The 23,099-nt window shown below is 37.1% G+C and overlaps 1 protein-coding gene across 11 annotated transcripts in view; it reads right to left on the bottom strand.

Moving 5' to 3' along the window:
* Positions 1-2,947: 2,947 nt before the first annotated feature.
* The window catches only part of LOC113056167 (rho GTPase-activating protein 12-like), a 42,406-nt gene continuing 22,254 nt past the window's right edge, over positions 2,948-23,099 (bottom strand). For 2 of the 11 annotated variants that reach the window (XM_026222721.1, XM_026222732.1), the window contains 17 exons: positions 16,308-16,562; positions 15,024-15,167; positions 14,856-14,936; positions 14,479-14,604; positions 13,023-13,094; positions 12,164-12,225; positions 11,534-11,615; positions 11,036-11,158; positions 10,145-10,246; positions 9,242-9,340; positions 9,041-9,143; positions 8,849-8,962; positions 8,637-8,735; positions 8,463-8,540; positions 7,848-7,982; positions 6,824-6,929; positions 2,948-4,715 (listed from right to left, as the gene is read on the bottom strand). In XM_026222721.1, coding sequence (XP_026078506.1) covers positions 4,541-4,715; positions 6,824-6,929; positions 7,848-7,982; positions 8,463-8,540; positions 8,637-8,735; positions 8,849-8,962; positions 9,041-9,143; positions 9,242-9,340; positions 10,145-10,246; positions 11,036-11,158; positions 11,534-11,615; positions 12,164-12,225; positions 13,023-13,094; positions 14,479-14,604; positions 14,856-14,936; positions 15,024-15,167; positions 16,308-16,562 — 1,956 coding nt within the window. In that variant the 3' untranslated portion in view covers positions 2,948-4,540. Of the gene's footprint in view, positions 4,716-6,823; positions 6,930-7,847; positions 7,983-8,462; positions 8,541-8,636; positions 8,736-8,848; positions 8,963-9,040; positions 9,144-9,241; positions 9,341-10,144; positions 10,247-11,035; positions 11,159-11,533; positions 11,616-12,163; positions 12,226-12,504; positions 12,577-13,022; positions 13,095-14,478; positions 14,605-14,855; positions 14,937-15,023; positions 15,168-16,307; positions 16,563-23,099 lie in introns of all 11 variants that reach the window. The other 9 variants (XM_026222722.1, XM_026222723.1, XM_026222724.1 and 6 more) reach the window with 9 other exon arrangements.

Below are 23,099 nucleotides of genomic sequence, written 5' to 3'. Positions count from 1 at the left end.
TGGAGACAAACTAATTAACGGGTGGAGAGAGACCGAATCACCAGAGACTAGTGAAGAGGGCATTGCTTTTAAATTACTGTCAGTTTAATACACAAGCATGGCTTTAAAGGGTTTCACTGTCTTTACTCTGGATGCGTTTATGTGCAGTTATAAAGCTGTAGAGCTCTTAGCTTCTCATTAAACTTTCGAATCCAACTCCTGTCTACCCTTGTCTTCTTTTAAGACATCCTAAGAGTCATTTTACAAAATGTGTGTAATTTGTTAAATCACAAACTGTCACTGGAGCAGTACCCTTTCAAAAGGTACAAATATACACTATAAGCACTTTCAAAATATTAATGTGCTTTTTAAGTATAATACAGTATGTAACTTTATGGGACTAATATGTGCCATTTAGGAGTAAATGAGGTACAAAGATATAAAAAGCTACACTCTTAGAAAAAGCTGTCAAAAGGTACACATTTGCATCTTATTTACCCCTAAATAATGTATATTAGTACCTTAAACACATCAGTACATAAATGGTACATTTTCTAACCTTTTGACAACAGAGCAAATATTATCTATTATATATTACAACAAATACTTGATGCAAACTTGTGCTGCTGTGAACATTTTTCTAAATGCATCGGAAAACGCATTTTATGAATAAATTGTTTAAATAATATTTGAAATTTTTTCTTTTTATTTGTTTAGTAGAATGTCTTTTTAGCAAATATGCACATTTTCACGTGAACAAAATTATGGAAATAAAACCTAGCATTTTGTTGTTTTCTTATTACTTTCTACAGCACTGTCACTATTAAATTTGACATTAAAAGAAAATAACAAATAACAGTCTTGTTACATTTGAGGCATCATTCCCCAAAGCAGTCTTTGGAACAGTGCATATGTGAACACTGAAATATTATTTGTTGGACAGATTTTTTTTAAAATCTTGCAAAAAAGAGAACTTCTTATTTGGCACTCTGGAAGAGGTGCCCATTTTGCATAATGACCCATTTTTGCATATTGACACACACACACTCTATTAAACTCTAGACAGGGTTCTTCAGGTGTTCTCTCCTGCAAAATTTACAAGCTCTTAATGCTGGGTCAGATGATGGAGTACAAATAAACCAATCAGGCTTCACCCAGGATAGTAAATGTAAATGGGCATGCAGAGGGGTCCATTATCTGTCAGACTCGTATGATACAGCAGCTCCATATTTACGGCCTATTTAATGGGGTTGATTGTATTAGTGCACGAGAAGAAGGAACGGCCCTATTGCAGACATACTATTTCCAGCTTTGTGCAATTACCTTATGTAAATCCCACAAGCAGGTGTCTATTTAAAATGCATTGAATTTCCCAAAGCACAAACAATCAAGTCCAACCAAGTGAACTTCATTAATACCGAAGCATGGGCAGGTATCATTTGAAGTACTCCTATGATTATTTTAGCCAATGCCCGTGTGCATTTGGGGTTTATTTTAAAGGATACTTGAGATGGTATTTGCAAAGACTCTGTAAATGGAGCATTTACGCACAGGAGCCTCAGGAGTGTCTCAAGTGAGGAATAAGCACAACTTTACATGAAAGTACCATCAATATTTACACAGTTGCCTTATAAAAACCAATTAGAAAGAGGAAATGGATTTCGGCATCATCCGGCGTGGTTTACATCTCTGTGCAATGTTTGCATTAATGGTCAATTATTTTGCACAAGAGGTATCTCGAACCCTGATAATATCACATTCTACTACACTTAAAGCTTAAAGTAACAGCAGACAGACTCTTATCAGCTGCCAGGACATCCCAATAAATGTCATTCAGGCTGCATGCATACAGATTTACAGCCCACAAAAACAGTTTACCTTTATATGAAGCCCTGTAAATGTTGTAACCCTGTCAAATAAAATAATTTCATCTGCTCTCTTCATACATGCAAATTATTCCAAGTTGTGTTGCTGTCAAAGATGCACGATTAGAAAATTTGGCTTATTTCTTCTTTTTCTCTAGATCTTAACTTACAGCACTTCAGGGATGTTGCACAGAGCAGCAAATGCGTGAAATGTTTCTACGTTTGTTTTAATGAACACAATTACTCAGTTTAGTTGGGGCTCCAAAACGCAGATATGAAAACGGATCCCTCAAGAAGCAAATCCAGAGAAGATTCAATTATATTTATGAAAGTCCTCAGTCTTAAACGTTTTAGGCACAAACATGCTCTTGGTCGGTCAGAGTCTGTCACTCGTACTGATCAGGTGCCAAGAAGACGCAACACAGAAAATGACACACATAGAGAGAGAAAGAGAGAGAAGGAGAGAGAGAAGAATCAAAGTCATGAATGTTTTATGGGTCATAATGGCTTGATCAGATTTCCTCACCACACTTTGGCCTCCACGGACACACAAGACCAGGGGCTTTCCTGGCACCTTTGCCCCACAGACACGCAGGAGCATATGGTGTGCAATTCAGACACCTCTGGGGCCCTGGCTGAAGCAGAGTGTGGTCAGAGCTATGAATTATGGATATGAGCTAATTGTTTTCTCATTTGGAAAGTCTTGCTCGTTTTAGCTCCTGGTTTCAAGTAGGAGTCTGATTTGATCTCCACCCAGTCACTATTCTGTCATTTTCCATGTCACTTTTTCATAGATTCCGGTCTAGAAAAACAGAGTGGGTTATATAAAGCTAACCCAAAACCATAAAAATATAATATTTTACTAAAAGGTGATTTAAATCAAACTAATTACTACAGTGTTTTACTGAAGCTACCGACTAAAGGTTTAAAAATACAGAAAAGTGCTGCACAATCTGCTCAAATGAACAGGATTTTTTTTTTTTTTTTTTTATCATTGTATTAAAAGGAAGGAAACGTTCCCCGCATCATTCCATATTAATCAGTTCCTGCTATATTGAGATGAATGGCGACACACGAATGCAAATAAACACTAGACTAATAACTCAGGCATCATCACTTTAATATTATCCATGAGTTTTGTCTTTTTTAATAAGGATTAGACGTCAATTTCAGAAACAGCAGTTAGTCTGAAAATTACATTCAAAGTGTGCAGCTCACAAATCCGTGATGACATCACCCCTGCCCCGTCCCACCTAATACTCATATCCTTCATCTGTACATCAACAAAATTAGATCTTTTCACTTGTTATTGATTGACACACAACTTCATCACACTTCATTAATGGCATTTTTTTTTTTTTTGTACAACAGGTTCAAGTTCTTTTTGAATTAATCTGTACATATGTTTTCTGAATTTGGTTAAAAACAAGACCGAGATTGCGTTTTCCATGCGTACCTTCAGTTAACACTAACCGCAGTACTACTTCCAGTACCATCCTGTCCATTTGTTATCGAGCTCCTTTCCATCGAGGGCCAGAGCAGGAAACAGGAGATGAATATTCTGTATTGATCTGAAACCATGTAAGGCCTAAATGCCGATCTAAGCATCTCACCTTTCTTTTTCCTGTAAGCCTTGAGAGCTACACGGGTTAGAGACGAGATCTCTGACTGTTCTTGAGAGCTCAACACGACACATTGGCTTCACATCTGAAAAACAATCTGGTTCTCTGCATACTGTTACACAATTCAGCACAACACGGCCATTTATTTCAAGGAAACAACACAGGCTTGACCTCAAACACGTGAAAGTCTTGATATTTCATTAAAGGGAGGGTCTTCTCATTAAAAGGATGTGATGAGCATGTCTGTTATCCAGTCGCATGAAGTCCTAAAGGAAAAAGGCGCACGGTCTTTCCAGTAAACTTTTCCGGGAGGTGTGGATGGAGGGCAAACATGGGTGGATATGGAGAAAAAAACAAAACAAGAGTCTATCCGATTTGAAACAGGATTCCTGTCCTAATACTGACTATTAATCATTGTCCAATTAAATCGACCCCACTATCCGCAGGTCAGTAGTCATTGTCAAATAATACTGTTTCCTAATACAGTGCACTTTCAGCTTATTCCACAGGAAAAAAAATGAAGAAAACAAAAACTCTGAGCCCTCGGGAGGCCAGATACAAGTCAGTTACGTGTCTGAATAAATCAAACCGCACAATCAGTTTTACTTTTGTACACTTCACTGCAAAGAACTCAATCTGGTGAGACTTGAAAGCGTCCGCTTTCATTCTAGTCGTCAATACTGGCCAAGATAAAGTCCATTCCAGTGTCCAATTATTAGAAATATTCCCATTTCTCAAAAAAAAAAAGAGTGCATAATGGAGACTGTTGACCATCCATAATTGTCCAAAGGTCCATCAAGCTTATTCTAAGCCAAGGAATGACGATCCCAAAAAAAAAAAGTAAATCCTCAAAACTTCAAAAAATATTAAGTGCATAAAGAACCTTTCTGTATTCATTTTCTTCGCTTATATCCAGTCATATGTCACAGTAGATCCACTCAGGTTTGTTTATATACTCTATTAAGCTTGGTCCACAGCGGTGGTGCAATTTTTGGGTGATGGATAGTAAAGATATTAAACTTCTGGCATCGTGTTCTCTGAACTGATTCTCAGGTGGTGTCACTCAGAGATGTTCTACCTGCCAAAAATGTTCTCATACTCTAGAAGGATGAGTTCTACAATCTGGTTCTGATAGACCATGTGAACCGCCATATTGCCCGTCTCGATCTCCGGCCGCAGCAGGGTCGGGCCGAACACGATAGCCACGCTCTGGGTAGTCATCCTGTTCACCTCGCCATGATCTATCACTCTGAAAAAAAGAGAGAAAGAATAAGGGTCTTGTCTTTCTTTCCAGTAAAATGCTTAAAAATGTAACCATCACTGTAACCACACTCTACATTAAAATGCCAAATCTGCTCAATGCCAGCGATTCTGCATTAGGAAAAATATTTGGGTATTGTGCTTAAAGAAATACACAAATACAGATGCCTTTTCCCCACAACAGCCAAATGTCAAACCATCATTTTTCTGGAATGCTATGCCTCCGTCCTCCATTCTGGGTTACAGTAGACCAAGAGCCATTTAAATGCAAATGGAGGCAAAGGCAAATGTCATTGAGCGTGTTTGATATAGCAATTACAACTGAGACTCAATTCAGATCTGGAATGATGTTCAGAATTACACAGTAAGGCGCACTCTCATACAACAACACGGGGAAAATAATTCACTCCATATGTAGTGTGAAAATAAGAGTTTTCTGGACACTTTGACCAATGCCCTGCATGATGCTGAGAGCAAGATTAAGGTAGAACGGACAGACCTCACCAGACTGAACAAGACAACTCCCTAAAGAAAGCCCGGCGTGATTAAAGATTCATGTGACTCTCACCTGCCACTGAGGAAGCAGCTCTGTAGCTCATCATTATTTTAAGATTTGGAATGGATGTGATAACAGAGGTACTGTTAACAGCTTATGGTTATAAAAGGTTGCTTCATAAACCTAAATCTACAAGTATAGGGACTCCTATCGCCATTCAGGTCAATCACATATTTTTTTTACATAATTACAATCAAATAATATCACCAGTCACTTCTTGAATCACAACAGCATGATGCCTACAAACACTCTAGTAAACGATGCAAGCTAAAATACACGACTGTTCGAAATTCTGAATGAAACGGAAGCTCTTATTCAGGAAGGACATATTAAATTGATCAATAGTGCCAGCTAATACATTTATAATATAGATTAGATTTCTATTTGAATTAATTAGTAATTTTATTTTGAAACTTTCTATTAATCAAAAAACTAAAACTAAAAATATTAAGCAGTAAAAATACTAAGCAGAAATGTGTCTTGACCACCAAACCGGCATATGCAAGTGATTTCTGAAAGGTCATGTGACACTAAGGACGTGAGTAATGACTGCTAAAAATTCAGCTTTGCAATACAGGAATTTCAAAATAGATTAAATGAGAAAACAGCGATTTTTATATTAATAATAATATTTCACAATATTACTCTTTTTTTCTGTATTTTAGATCAAACAAAAGCAGCCTTGGTGAGCATAAAAAAATAAATATAAAAAAATATATTTTTATTTCTATTTTTCATAATATACATTATAATGTTGTGATGCCTAAATTCACCATAAAATTATTGACCGTATTTTTTTTTTAAATTCAGGCAAAATAGTATATAAATTTAGTATTGGCCAAATCTTTTATATCAGAGCAATCCTAGTAAGCAACAAAGTAAGAGGTCATTTTACATGTCTCTTCCTGTCTAAATGGGCATGTCTTGAGCTGCAAAGAGGATGTCACTTCATGCTGATCAACACTACACAAGACCTCCTAAAACAGCCTGGAGCATCAGCAACATAACAGTTGCGTTCTCCACATCTCCCAAGGTTGATGTCACAGTCAAGAACTGTTTACACAGGCTGTTAACTAACTGAATTACATTCCTACTGCATCACAATCGCAGACAGCGAGCCCTTCGTGTTCTCTCTCTGTCAGTCTCCTGCTCTTAATATTTCTCACGACTCTCTTTCTCTCTCTGTGGCTCGTGCATCACACCCCAGTGCCAATGGCAATGCATCAGTAGGATGTGGTGCACACCCTCCTTTCAGACTCTTCCTGTCCCTCTCTCTCTCTCTCTCATAATGATGTAGTTGGCTCGTCTCCAGGTCTGTCCCAGTAATGGATACAGTGAGATAACTGGATAGAGGCCCCGACCACACCCTCCTCACCTCTAACAATCACACACACCAGCATGGCCCTAAATCAATAATGAATGATGATGGTTTGGAAAGAAAGGCCTTTTAACTCAAAATGACAAATCCATCCTTGCAATGAAGGGCCGGTGAGTAACATACTGAAGTTTCATTTCAAACAACGACAGGAGTAACTCCTTACCTTTTCAGGTGTTTGAATAACACTTTCATTGTTTCCTGATTGGGTTTTGGCAACTGTTTGAGCAAGTCTTTTATGGACTGGACTCGCTGCTTGTAATCTGAGTGTTCTGAAAAGTACGCAAAATCAAAAAAGCAGGATTAGGATGCGATTGACATGCTACTGATGATCCAAGTTTGGGAATGGGAAGAAAAACGATTCCCAAGTCAAACTGCTCCCTCTTGTGGCTGATGCTTTATTAGTATTCTTGGAGAATAATAAAAGCAATGTCCATTCTGTAACCTTACCGAAAAGAATATTCAAAGAGCATTTTGTACACTACTGTTCAAAAGTTTGGGGTCACTAAAGAAATTAATACTTTTATCAAGCAACGATTCATTAAACTGATCAAAAGTGACAGCAAAGACTTTCATATCGTTCTAATAGATTTTCATTAAAAAAAAAAAACATCACGGTTTCCACAAAAATATTAAGCAGCATGACATTAGTAATAGAAATAAATATTTCTTGATCACCAAATCACCATACTATAATGATATATGAAGGCTCATGAAAAATAGCATTTTTAAATATATTAAAATGATATTAAAATACAGCTGTCTTAAACTGCAATAATATTTCACAATATGACTTGTTTTACTCTATTTTTTATCAAATAAATGTAACCTCAGTAAGCATAAGAGACTTCTTTCATAAACATGAAAACATTTTTATAACAGGAGTGGTGTCCATAAAAAAAAAAAGCAAGAACATTTGTACAAAGGAGTTTACAGAAGTATCACAAATTCTTTTGATTAGTGACCGAGAAACAGTGAAGAATATTTTATACTTCATCTTCATTTTACATCAAAGCTTTTATTTGTTTTAAACTTTTAAAAATCCTTTAAATCCTCGTTTAAAATGGGGCAAAGGAGAATCTGAAGAAATTAATAGAAGACAAATACAAAACAACATTTCTGAGCCGCTCACACATTTGCAGCTCACATTAAATCTGATATCTAACAGACAGAGAAATAAAAGTACTCACTGATGGCTTCAACAAAGTCATTAAAGGATGCGTAAGTGAACAGAGGCTCTGGAAGCTCCCGGAAAAACATCTTCAGAGCACCTGTAGTCACGTGGATGTCCTCCCATTTATTGTCTTCCAGATCCACCTTTTCATCTGCAGACAAAGAAACACACCCTTCATATGATGATGGTTCGGAGAGGAAAAACCAAAGCTGCGGACACAAACATCAGACTGATTTTCAATAACTGGTAACACTTTCTTTTAAGGTGTCTTTGCTACAGTGTAATTATACATTTAAGTACTGAGTAACATATAAACTACATGCACTTATTATATGGTAAGGTTAGAATTTAGGTTTGGCTTAGGGTTAGTGCATGTTATTATGCATAATTAATTATTACATAGTAAGTACATGTAACGTGTAGCACGGACACCTTAAAGTAAAGAGCTACCCAATCATTTTCTACAATCATCTGATTGTTTAAACTTTATTGTTAAAAATAAAATATTCATTTATTTTAAATGTATTTTTCATTTTCGTCTAACAATAACGACACTGGTGTGTGAGAGCTGTTTGCGAGATTGTATCATTTTAAAAGAAACTACATTCCGAACGAAGCAGTTCTTCCCTACCGTGATTGATTGCGAAGCGCAGTTTCTGTATGACAGCCAGGTTTCCACTGACTCTGTACAAGCCATCAACAGTCAAGCCTGAGAAAAAGATACAGAGAAATTAGACAGGAAGTGAATGCAGTCCTACAATGACACATCAAAAATTTTATTAGCAATCCAATTGATGAAACAAACTTGTATTCTCCACGTGCTCGATGCACATCTTGACAAAATGAGGTACGGAAGTGCCTTCTCTCTGACACAGGGCAGTCAAACTGCAGCCAAACACCTGATCTGAGAACAGACAGAAGGGTTACCAGAGGTGTCTTCTATGTAGATCATTCACTAAAGACCAAAACTCCTAATACTTAAGCTGTACAGTATGTGCTTATATCAGTGTATTTGACCTTTTATGTAGCCCTTATCCCTGACAGCCTGCAAGGTGGGTCTCCGTGTGAGGAACTTCTTCAGTTTGACTCTGGTCTTCTTCTGCTCAGACGAATCCAAACTGGAGTTCTTCACTAGAGGGCACAAATACATCACAACTCATCAAACCCTGTGTTGTTGTGATTTCTTTTACAAATGTATGCCTTCCGTACCTCTGTTTTTCTTTGAGTCTCGGGGGTCTTTCTCTTTGTCGTGTTTCTCAGTACCGGGAGACTCGGGCATGTCCTCTTCAATGGCCTCATCAGACTCCCAAGCCTACAACACATGCATTCTCATTGCAATGTACCTTTGAACATCGGTGTATGCTGTACATTTCATCATTTTGTGCAGTGTGGGGTGTGTATTTCGCTCACATGTGTGTTGATGGTCTCAGAAAGCGCTCTGAACCATTCATTAATAACAGTGTCAATCTCAGACTGGATCAGCAGCTCTGTGCCCACTCGTGTCTTCAGCTGCCGGGGTCAGAGGGCAGGAGTCAGGACAGATTCAGTTACAGTAAAAATATTTGTAGTTAATCCTGGAAAACTTGGATTGTAATTGGATAGTTGTTACGTTACTTGGCAATCGTTATCATAATGCAATTAGGATGATTAAATGTATTATAGAACTTTATGTAATTTAATTAGTACTAAATAAGTAATAAATTAGCTATTTGTTAAACACAGTTGTCTTCTATTGTTACGCAGCTGCAATTAAATAAAAAGCATGTTTTATAAAAGAAATAAGCTAGGAATGTATGTGTCATACAGTAATTTTGCCACAGTTAAGATTTCTAGGCACTGTGATTGATCCGTACCAGTAACTAACAGTCTCTCATGGCTTAATGTTTTATTATTGTCTACTAATTCACCAGGAAACTGTTCTGTAATTATTGTAAATTAACCAGAATTGTTAAAACATTAACATTCTGTCATCATTTACTCACCTTCATGTTGTTTCAAACCTGTATGAGTTTCTTTCTTCTGTTGAGCACAAAAGAAGATATTTTGAAGACTGTTGGTGGCCAAACAGCTGATGGTAGCCATTGACTTACATTGTATTTAACAAATACTGTGAACTCAATAGCTACCGTCAACTGTTTGGTTACCAACAATCTTTAAAATATCTTCTTTTGTGCTCAACAGAAGAAAGAAACTCGTATCTGAGTTTTAGTAAATGATAGACTATTCATTTCTTTGTGTGAACTGTCCCTTTAAGTGTTTCCAACAATGTTGAAGATTTAAAGAAATACTACCGTAAAATCAGCTGACTCTCACCTCGATGACATGTTTCTTGCTGGACTTTTCTTTGGATGCCCAGTCGACCGAACCTCCTCGCAGGTCCACTGTGAATTCTGGTTTGGACTGGTAGCCTCCAAACTTGAAAAACAAGGTGAATTGAACATCTCCGTTTAACTCCTGTCACTCTCTAAGTAAATCATCAGGAGTTATTTAGGATTCTCTTTAGTCCGGTACTGTTAAACACAAACCATAGTAATGTTCCTGGGTCAAAAGCATTTTACGTGTGAATTAGTTCTGGGTGCCAAATGTACAATAATAGGTTAGACTGGCATATTAGATGCACACACAACACTGTTTTATAATTTATTATGGCCTAGGTTAGCAAAGTGCATTCCCACATTTTGCTTTGCACAATGCTATGCTCCATAATGTGTATTGTGATAATATGGATGTTTACACATTCAAACAGCAAAAAAATAAATTAGTCGGAATGTGCAGACATGCATGCCAGCAAACATAAGGTTCTTAGTGCATGCATTTATTTTTTTTTATTTACTAACTCTGGTTATTTAACATAGTAAAAGTTTTCAAATCACTCTCTCTAGTTGGAGGAACTTCAAACACATAGCAGGGGTGATAAATGTGGCACACAGGCAGAAAGTAGGACGTGCACAAATTAAATGGGGGACAAGCTGCCCTGCTCAGATGATCTTGAAACAGATCTGCATCATATTGTACAACCTTATTACTCATTTATAATTATTTAAATAATGAACTTCTATTATACATACTATTCATTTAAAAAATGTAGCCTATTTAAAACCATCTAATGGAGTTTATCAAATCAGAAATCTGTTAATCTAGGCAAAACTGTTCCCTGATCACATCGAGAGCAGATTCACTCTGTCCAGAGAAGCTGACACGTACAGAGGAAGCCCGGCTGCGTCTACAGTTTGTATAGGGCACCGCGGGGCGGGGCTTAATCGAATGCTTCCAGTTACTTAGCAATGAAAGGAGGAGTTCAGGAAAGGAACCATTGCGGCAGTACGACTTTGAAGAGACAGGGAAGAGATGGAAGAAAGGAAAAGAACAGAAAAGAGAGTGATGATGACGCATGAAAACACACTCACAACACACATGGGAGATATAAATGAAGGCGAGAGGTACAAATCAGCAAGAGAGCTAATATTAATAGTGATTACACATAAAAGCACGTAAGCCTCTTTGTGTTTACACTTGTTGGCGAGCACTGAATGTGGATGCAGTTTGCATGATACACTCCTGCATAACTGCAGGCAAATTTGAGGTAGACTATGGGGAATCCTGCAAAGCATGTCAATTGGAGCAAGGCCAAGAATTTCCAAGAGAATAATTCCATATTTGTCCCAGATGAACAGGCCATTGTAACCCGGCATGAATACATACCCAGCTGGTGCCACTGCCCTGACCCTTTGCAAAAAGTAAAGAGGTTCCCTGCAGGACAGTCCAGGTAGAGGCCCAGTTCTTCCTGCAGGACAATAAAAACAATAGATGCATCTGTGTCACTATTCTAAAAATCAACGGAGATACTAAAAAAGGGAATAAAAAAGTTTTTTAAATGACCCTTGCTTAGATTTTTCATTGCAGCACAATACATTCATTCTTTGTAGCATGAACAAATTTTAGAGGCCAAACAATTTCTTTTAAAAATATATACTGTAGGTCACATTTCAGTTTTAGTTACCGAACTATTAACTACAACTTTAGCCTCAAACTCTTAATTTGCTACTTTAAGGAAGTAGTTAAGTTTAGGCATGGGGTAGGATTAATGGATCTAAAACGTGGTCATGCAGAATAAAGCATTGATATTTGCTTTATAAGTCCTAATAATCAGCCAGTATGCTAATAATATGCATTCTAATAAGCAATTAGCTAATAGTTAGAATTGGTTCTTGAATTGGTACTACTAATATTACTGCATAAATATTATGATTTTAATAAAATGGCATTAGCTGATCTATTTCCCCACGCCTATTAAAAAAAATCAAAGGCAATATTCAGTGATGCAGTTTTTACCTGACTTTCTTGCCATGTTCGGTGATCTTGGTGACATTGAGAACACCGCACTTTTCTGAGGGCTACAGAGAGCAGAAGAATGAGCTTAGTACATGAAAAGGTAAAATAAGTAAGTAAAATAAAAAATATTAATATATTATTATATATTATTATAACAAGTATGTGTATATATATATATATATATATATATATATATATATATATATATTAGTATAAATTATACAAAATAACAGAAGCAGTAGTATTTAGATTTGATGACGACATGCATTTAGAAGAGAACTGAATGTTAATACACTGAAAAGAGCATGCATAAAATCACAGGGGTTAGTGTGTATACTAACGGCAGAGGGATGTTTTGGTGAAGAGGGGCAAGAGTCTGATTCAGGAGAGTAGTGTTTGGCAATTACAGACTCCTGCAAGTTATAACGCAGAAAAAGAGCGGCGTTAAACATTCAGAACCGAGGCTGTCATAGGATGAATACAAAAAGAAGTTAGACCCCATTCTGAAGGCAGTTAAGAATTTCCTCAGAGAAAAAGGCTGATATATCAGTGTTTCTATGGTGAGAATCACTGTTATCTCTAGTCTTGCCGTTAATGATTTGTAAGGACATGGACAGGATTTTGTTGACATGTCAATAATAAAACAAGTCGATGAGGAGTTAGTAAAAAGGCGGCAGACACAAGCATACAGATAAGCATGACACCCAGATACATCACGTATCAATGATAAAGTGCACATTTTGAGCAGGTTTTGATTAACTCAAAGCTGGCTTGTTTCCTGGATTCACTTGAAAACTATTTCAATTTGTGAAGAGAAGAAATCAGATCTGATTGGTTACAGCGTAATGAGGCGACTAACTTCTCTGAACAGTGATAGGCCGAAGCCCCTGGGGAGGCGGCTCACGGTGAACCATCTGTTTTTGAATGGAAGCTGGAATGAAAATCATTGTGCGACACAAGAGCAACATAACATCAGGGTTGTTTCATTAAGCATCTTTACAGAAAGATGATACAGAAAGAAAATAAAAATACAAACCACATGCACTCGCACTCGCTCTCTCTCTCTCTCTCTCTCTCTCTCTCTCTCTCTCTCTCACAAACACACACACACACACAAAGACATGCATAAAAAAAATGCACAAGATTAAAGCCTGTTAAAAGCATTGTGCTCTCCTGGAGGAAATATATTTGATCTGTGTTAATCTTCACTGGCTTCTGGCTGAAGGAAAAAATGATCAGATCTTGACATATTCCTAAATAGATTTTAGGCCACATGCTGGTCAATAATAACAATAAACACCAAAAAGGGCATAACCAAACAAAATAAACGTAAAAGCAACTCATTATGTGTTGGTCTAATTTTCAGTAAAATTCAGCTTTGCCATCAAAGGAAAAATTTATATGACAAAATGTATTAACACTTGTTATTGCAATCTAACCCCATAACAACAAAATTATTGCCAGAAATAATGGTTAATGGTGGGGAAGTCATGGCCTAATGGTTAAAGAGTCCTTCAATACCATGACTGAGGTGCCCTTGAGCAAGGCACTGAACCCCCAACTGCTCCCCGGGTGCCGCAGCATAAATGGCTGCCGACTGCTCCGGGTGTGTGTTCACAGTGTGTGTGTGTGTTCAATGCTCTGTGTGTGTGCACTTCGGATGGGTTAAATAGAGAGCACAAATTCTGAGTATGGGTCACCATACTTTGCTGAATGTCACGTCACTTTCACTTTTTTAACCTAGGATATTTTTTGTTTTTTTGTAACAATCTCTTATTCATGTCTGTGTAATGTGGGTATATATATTTGAATTTATGCATTTGCCAGACACTTTTATCTAAAGAAATGTACACTACATTGAATGTGTACATTTTTACCAGTTTTTTTTTTATTTAATTTGGAATCAAACACATTATCTTGCCATTGCCAACCAGTGCCATGCTCTACTGATTGTGCTTCACAAAAAAATACAAAAATAATAATATACACACATAAAAAAAAGAAACATGTTACATTTAAAATTACATTTTATTTATTTATATCTTTTAAAAAAAATCCAGTTCTTACGTTCTCATACATTCTTATGTTGTTGTTTTTTTTTGTTAAACGTTTACTGTGTTGACATGTATTTGTAATTGTAAAAATATGCCACATTATTGTTTTTACTATATTTTGATCACCTATATCAAGCCTTGGTGAGCATAATAGACTTCTTTCAAAAACTGCCAACCCCAAACTTTGGATGGTAAGTTTATATATTTTACACAAAAGAGAACTGTATTGAGTAGACCATGTTTAACAACATAGCCGTGTACCTTCTCATTGATGTCCAGAACATAGGTGCTGTGTCTCCACTTGGTCAGAACAATGGGCTCCTGCTGCTTCCTTTCCAAACTGTGACTCTTAGGAGCTTCTCCAGAGATCGGAGGAGAGAGATTATACTGAGAACAAACAAGAAGGAAAAATGATTTGGTTGAATTGGTTTTAAACCAATTAGTGATGAGAGAAACACAAAATATAGTGGGCAAGCAAACAGAAAATCAGAGAGTCGCCACAAAAATAATAGAGAAGAGACCACAAGAGAAGCGTGTGGTCAGATAAACAGTGTCCAGCAGCGAGAGAATCAGGGTCACTTTTAGATTTTCCCAGTAAACCTCCTACTGTCCTGGTTTAACACAAATGTTTAACTTACTTTTGGTAACTCCCACTCTGAGCGTGATCCATCAGCGTTGTAGTAATACGGCCGCCCTTGTTCGTCCACATGCTTGATCCACTGTCAAACAAAGAGAAAATATTTCTTACACTGTGTCTCGTCTGTAAGAAAATGAGATTTCTGTATGTAAGCGGCTCTCTCCAGCACCTTCTCATTAGTGTGTTCAGACACATAGAGTGTGTGGCCATGTTCATCCAGTTCCTCAGACCAGCCTCTAGGGGGCGATCCGTACTGACTGTCTGACTGACTGGAGCGTGTGCTGGGACAGTTCTCCTCAGAGGACAAATGCTGCTGAACGATAACAGTGAGACAATACAATGAGGGGAGAAAAAAATGGCAGAAAGACAAGAGAATCATTCAAAAGAAACAATTCGCAGCTTCAACAGTATGGCATGGTCGCTTTGGAGAAAAACAACAAAATGTTAAAAATGTTTTATATTTTATTATATTTAAAAGTATTATACTTATTTTTATATTATTATTATTATTATTATTAAATAAATAAAGTTGTTTTTATAAAAACAAGTAATAAACAATAATATTATTTACAAAAATAACACATTTTTAATACACATAATTATTATTATTATTATTATTGTTATTATATTTATTTATATTAAAAAAATTATTATTAATATTATTTTCATTATAACCTATTTTTTAAATAAACAATGATGATAGTTGTAATAATAGTATATATATATATATATATATATATATATATATATATATATATATATATATATATATATATATATATATATATATATAAAATAATAATATAAATGTCATTATTATTATTAAAAAGCAAATAAAACACTTTAATACTGATTTAATGCTAAGTTGAGCATCTGTATCAGATAACTTTTTAACTGATATAAACAACAACACATAGCATGTCCCCCTTTTATTATGCCCAAATGTCCACTTTTCCACTAGATGGCAGCTATGAATAATAGAAAGAGTGAAACTTAGATCGAAACTTCAGATATGGCTGTCTCAAATGAGTTTGGAAAACAGGTTGAACATGTTCCTCTTGTAAACACAGACATACATGTCCGCTCTTACAGTAACCAGAACAACTTAACACACAGAAACATTAGTGTCAAACAATTCTCTGTAATAATGGTAATATTCGCAGTGAGCAAGTTGCTCCATTCGGGTCTGTGCAAAGCTGGGTCAGCCGTCTCTTGAAGCTTAAATATCTGAACAGCATTTTTCAAAGGCTTAAATTTAGACTGAAGACCTACTTCAACTCTGGCCTAGTTCAAACTTTCACATGCACAAGCATGTGGGCACACAGTCACACTTACATAAGCATTATTACATCAATGCAAAGATGGTGTGTTTTGCAGATGAAATAAGATAGATTATTTTCAAAGTTGACCATTATGGACTTTTCAATTGGCATTGTTCCGGGTGGGATGTTACCTCCATGTCTCCAGGGTTCCCTCCAGTGTCCCCACGACTGTCTCGTGAGCGCGGTGGTTTCCAGGTCCTCTCCTGAGTCATGCGGTTGTAGTAGAAGTTTCTTCCACTCGTATCTTTGTGCGTTTCCCAGTCGCCCAGGACGTGCAGAGGGGAGGAAGAGGGAACGGGAGGGAGAGACGACTGAGAGATCTTTAACTCCTGGAGGTTGGTGTAAACGGGGGACTCGGGTCGACCCTGTCCGGTGGGTGATATGCCCTGTAGACAAAACAGTGGAAGAGAGGCAAGATGATGGGGGGACAAGGTCTCATCAGTTCTTCACAAAAACGAATATTTTGTTTAACAGCATACACATAACATGTCTCAAAAGAGCAGTGCACACATCTGCCACAACGAGAAGGCCAAGACAAACATAACCAGCTAATAAAACTCTTTTAAAAATGTATACTGCCAGACATCTGCCAATTATTTTACTGACAAAATAATTGGGGAATTCAATAAAATAAAACATTAAGCACAGAAATATTTGCATATGTTTTTCCAAAAAAAAAAAAAAAGACGCACAGAACAATAACTTGAAGGTTCCAGACATCAGAGAACGATCATCTGTGCTTAATTTGAATGAGTCGATGCTGATATAAATATTAATCAGCCCTGTCAAAAGAAAATCAATCAATTTATTTTTCTGTCTGGACCATCCCTGCAATTTCCTGAAGTGCCTGGATTTATAAGAAAAGCATGATCGAATAGACTGGTAAAGATTCATTACAATGCAATCTACAGGAAAAGAGATGACATCATAATTGAAGGAAATACTTTGATTTTATGAAAGATGCTAGAAAAAAAAAGGTCACGAGTATAACACTATTTAGGTTGCTCTGGAAAAAAAAAAGTTTGCTAAATGAATAAATAGTAATTGACAGTACAACAGTCCAGCAGAAATGTCTGGTTAGCACAAATGAAAGTAAAGAAGTCAGTCAACGAAAGGAGTTATTTTAGAAAGTGTCTCTACCTCATAACTGTTAGACAGACCACGTCCTCGCTGCTAAAGGCGCTGTTATTTTGGTGTAACCCATTGTGAGCTTGACCATAATGAAAACAAACCACACACACAATACAAATGAACACAGAAACCGGAGGAAACTGAGCGACTGAAAACTCACACATACACGAAGAACAGAAACAAACGCCATTCTCTCACAGAAACTACTGCTTCCAGAACATCAACAGAGCCACCACTGACTTGAAACCTGCTGAAACTGGTTATGTGCATGTTACAGGATATATATCTGTGAGTACATACATCACTATTAAGTGATCCACCAGGGGTTCTTAAAACTCGAACGCAATATCAGAGGACCAATCCAACAAAATAATGACCCGTTCTAACCTACTTGACACAGTTCCTGTTTTTGTGGAAAGACCTCAAATAGTCAGTCAAAGTATTTGGAAGAGGGAGAAAGAGAAAGAGTTCTGTTAGCCAATCCATCCTGTCATGCATGGAAACATATGGGACTTCCTGTCATACTGAAATAATAAGTTTAATCTCGATAATAGACTCAAAGCTGCTCCAACATTTTCCAGTTTCCTGTGAGACTGTGTGGCATTGAGCAAAACATTCCAAAAGACAATCCCAACATTTTTTTTTTTTTTTTTTTTTAACTAGTGGATGTTTGGTTGTGATCATGACCAACCAACTGTGCATCATATCTTGTTTAACAGAAAAGAAAAACAAAAAGAAAATAATTTCTCAAATAAATAAATTTGAATTAATAAAGTATTTAAAGTATTCATATAATATAATATATTCTAAGCATTTGAAATCAAACATTTAAAAATACAGCGGTAAATTTCACCTTCCGACTCCTGCTTGTCTCTTGAGTTGTCTCTTAGGTCTTTTTCTTTTCAGTCTAATGGAGATACTGAAAGTCTCCCGCTCAATATCTGCATACAAACCACAACCCTTGTTTGCATTTCTGTCTCAAAAACATTCTGTATCTACAACAGCAGAAAGAGAGACCAACCTACACTGGATTATTTTATAAGAGAGGTTACCCAAAAATAGCTCAAACAGCAGCGATCATAAGTTCACTCAGTGTATTTACCATGTTGCATGCGCACAGAAACACAGAGTAATGAAAATGTAAATAAAAAATTTAGACCACTACTGTATATCAGCGCCTCTGCTATTCTCTTCTTGTACCTGGCCACTAGAGGTCGACATTAAACCAATAAATAAAGCCAGAGAAGGCTCATGTTTCAAACATTGTAACCTCCATTCCTTTCGCTAAGCACCTCATTACTTATGACCTGTGTGTGTGTGTGTGTGTGTGTGTGTGTGTGTGTGTGTGTGTGTGTGTGTGTATAGTGTGTGTGTGTGTGTGTGTGTAGTGTGTTTGAGAATCAAAATGAAACTGAGAAAAGCGAGGTCCTTCATAAACATTTCTAGACTGTCATAATCTTGTAAAGCGCTTTGATTAATGCTGACTGTACTTTATCCTCCACGTTATACTTCTTACAAAATGAATCATTTAAATGGACATTAAATATTGATTTGATTTGAAATAACTGTATTAGGTTACATGCAGATTAAGGCTCGACAAGGTTCATAATACAGCTATAGGCACTTTGCTCTGTGAGACAATGTCCATTTATAAAGTTCGGCGATGATTACTGAACAATATTCAAATGCAAAATGCCATTTCAGACCAATAAGAAACAAATATCCCAGAGAGGATAGGTATGCATGCCGCTCAACGCGCAAACACACACACACACACACACACACACACACACACGTTTGCTTTTGTGAAAAGTGGGGACATCCCATAGGTGTAATGGTTTTTATACTGTACAAACTGTATATTCTATCGCCCTTCACCAACCCTACCCCTAACCCTAACCCTCACAGGAAACTTTGTGCATTTTTACTTTCTCAAAAAAACTCATTCTGTATGATTTATAAGCGTTTTGGAAAATGGGGACATGGGTTATGTCCTCATAAGTCACCCTCTCCTTGTAATACCTGTGTCATACCCATGTCATTATACAGAGTTGTGTCCTGATATGTCACAAAAACAAGAGCACACACACACACACACACACACATTTGCTTAAATGCCTTTGTGTGCTAGGCTGTGACATACACTAAGAGGGTTACATAACAGAATGAGTGTGTATCAGTAAGGTACATTGCAGAGAGAAAGGGGAGTGAAAAGACAATTTGGAAACTTTGGATAAGGTCACAATTGTGTGATGATACTTTATGGATGTGCCTGACATTGTGTTTTATACACAAAATAATATAACTGTCAGTGTTCTAATGCCTGCCTATCAAGTTCAAAGCATTTACTTATTTAAAAACTCACTTGCACAGGTTTGGTCACAAAAATTACCTTTTGGCAAACTGGTTGCATTTGTACAATTTTATTCAGAAGTTTTCATAAAACCGGCCTACAGTTCGGCTTAGTGTTGGGATTAAGGGTTGACCTTCATGCATACTTTTTCCAACACAAAAAAAAATCAAGTTTATATATCATACACATTTGTTACCAATTTGCCAAACTGTAAAATAATTACTAATTGCCATAAAAATCATTCACATTTTTTCATGAGATCAGGTTAATTCAGCTCAGTTAAATTAAAGCTTCATCTTCGTGCTTGCAATCTTATTTAAACCGAAAAGAGTATAACTATCGTTAATAAAAATAACCTTCAATCCATCATATTGCTCCCTTTGTTTTTAGAGGGCAGAGACTCTTTTCTTCCTCTTCATTTGTCCATCAAAAACTACCCCTTATACAAAGAAAGGCCTGTCTCACTCTCTTCCTCCTGGACGAGTATGGATGACCAGTGTAACCTACATTTCCATCTGACTGCCTGCAGTCAGTATTCATCCGTTCAGCCACACATTAGCACATCTGTGACATATGCAGAGCCACGCGGGCACAGCCACCCGGTCACCTCCCCCAGAGCCCCCCAGAGCCCCCCGGAGCCACATGGATGTGTGCTCAACCGAACACAAGCTCTATATCTACAGTACGAGACCACAGTATCTACTGCAAGCGTGCCACAAAGGATGCGACCAAACACACTCAAATCAATAAGTACGGCACCAGGAAGGCTGATTTAGTAGACAGCAAACTTTATGGGGAATTTTAGCTCTATTTCACACCTCAGCGAGTTCAGCAATGCTCAAACTCTGACAGAGAGACAACCAATTAACCTTTAGGTCTTTGGTGCACAGCCCAATGCTGCGTGATACCATACACACACACACACACACACACACACACACACACACACAAACAGACCTCCCTGCGCTCAGCGCTAATGCTGACGGTTTCTATAAGACTTGATGTGAATATGAAATCTCAATCAGAGCAGCATGATGAACAGCTGCAAAATTGTATAGTTCCCTTTTATCCAAAGCGACTAACAGTGCATTCAGGCTATACTTTTTTTTTTTTTTACCAGTAATATAAATATGTGATGATCTGCATTCACCATAACATGTAAACATGGCAGTGATGAATATATGTGTGTGTTTCTGTGAGTGTGGAGAAGTGTTGAAAAACCTGGGGGCGATGTGCTTTGATGGTAGTCCCAAATCCACTACAGCAGACGGAGCGTCCCGCAACTGTGCAAATCCCTGTGTTCTCATTGGTTCCCCTCATCTCCCCAAAAACCCCTATTAATTATTCAAAAATGTTAGAGAGGACTCCTAGTGAGCAACACTCTGTTCTCTGAGCTCAAACCACTGCTCCTTGAATGAGCTTACATCCCATATTTTCAACATACACTCTTTCCACACACTCGCACTGCAAATCTAAAGCTTGAATATACAAGAACTTTCTTTCTTCATTGTTAGCAATCCATGTTTTCCAGACATTAAAGTTCTTGGAAAGACGCGTTACTGTCACATATACATGCATTTAAATTTTTTTATTCATGCATTTGACAGACACTTTATCCAAAACATTCAAGGCATACATTTTTTACGTTCATACCTTGGGAATCCAACCCATGACACTTGCATTATTAGCGCCATGCTCTACTGTTTGACCATGCATGCTTTCTAGGGTCAAACTCTTTAGGGATTAAACCATAAATCACTACATATCATTAGGAATGATATAAGACGACTCCATAGACAAACACTGGCTACATGTTTTGCCTATAAAAGAAAAGGGCTAGGCTACGGGAGTTCAAAATATGGGGACAGCTGTCACCTAAATTAGCTCAAACCTTGAAGTAAGTTGTGAGGATGCTCCTGGACAGAAGGACTGGATGGAGGATTCTTCCTTTATCTCTCTCTCTCTCTCCCATCCCCCTTATTCCTCTCTCTGTCTTTCTCTCTTTGTGTTCCCTCTATGTGCTGACCGATGCAAAGGCTTAAAAAAAACTATAGTGAAAAGCTTCACTAAACTGACACGCTCTGCAAGACAAGTAAAACTTCTCCACAGTTCGTAATTTTGTTGACATAACTTTTTTTTTATTTTTTTATAAGAGTTACAATATCTACAGAAAAGCAGACTGCAGCAAAGGCAGCTTAAGGGAAACTACTTACCCTGACCTGACCTTCAGGGATAAATTCTTCCCTCTCTTGATTCAAGTATATGGGTTTCCATTGACCTCTAGTCCAGGGACTAACTAAGAATTTATTGGAACTAGGCACCAGAACAGTTCCCCTGATATTCTAAATGTTCCCCTAGGGACATTAGACAATAAACACATGACTGTGTCAATATATTGTTTATCGTTGCTCTTCAAGCCATCGTGGGTGTTTTCATAAGAAAAAGGCATATTTCTAAGACATTATAAAGACATTATATGACATTATAAAGTGAAAATATGTTATTAAATCTTCTCTTTTGTTGGACAACAGGTTTGTAAATGCTTCTTGTTACCTTCGGTGCAAACATGCCAAAGACTAGGAACTTCCATCGTTAGTTCTAGGAACTATATATAGGTTCCTCGGGTGCGAAAGCCCCAATTATGGTTTGAAAGCCCACTGGTCAATGCAGTCAGACATCATTATACTTTTAATATAACACTACTTGCTAATCAATAACTCAGGCTAAGCTGCATTAGCACCACACAGCCCAATATATCATTGATGCAGTATGTGAACACACTCCTGCCCCTCCAGACACCCCTTGGGAAGCTAAGCCTCCTGATTAAGGAGAAAATCCCTCGTTAATTCCTGTCGTGGTATTGCCTCTTGCTAATTACATGCACTGTAGGTTACAAGGTTGGACTGTGAAAGTATGACAGAGGTGTTAACAGGATGAGTAAGCAGCAACAGAGTCAGGCACAGGCATTAGGAGGTCATATCATACATTTTTAATGGTGTATTATTTCCACTTAATAAATATTTAGATATACTGTATAATATCTTCAAGGTCCACTATAGTGACCTTATTACAGAAGCTTGCAGACAGATGATGCCCTGACACAACCTTTGGGATTTACTATGGCCTCTAACATAAACTAAAAGAACAGATTTGCAACAACAACAACTAGAACACTAGATCTCTGAAACACCCAATCACTAATGGACTTGATTTGAGGTCAGTGCTTATTCGATCAAACTAAAGTTACTTTATCACAACACAATGCCCAATCTAATGGATCTAAATCATTTTTAAAAGTACTAAGGTAACAGTTTCTAATCATAATTGTATTGTTTAAAAAATAATTATAATAATAAATCAGACTAATTAGACTGGTGATCTAAGATTCTCCACAAAGAAAAAAAAAGTGATCACATTAAAAGCATTCAAATGTTCATAA

This window comes from Carassius auratus, chromosome 37, assembly GCF_003368295.1.
Source record: "Carassius auratus strain Wakin chromosome 37, ASM336829v1, whole genome shotgun sequence".
NCBI lineage: Eukaryota > Metazoa > Chordata > Actinopteri > Cypriniformes > Cyprinidae > Carassius > Carassius auratus.
This window is presented reverse-complemented; position numbering and strand designations above follow the sequence as displayed.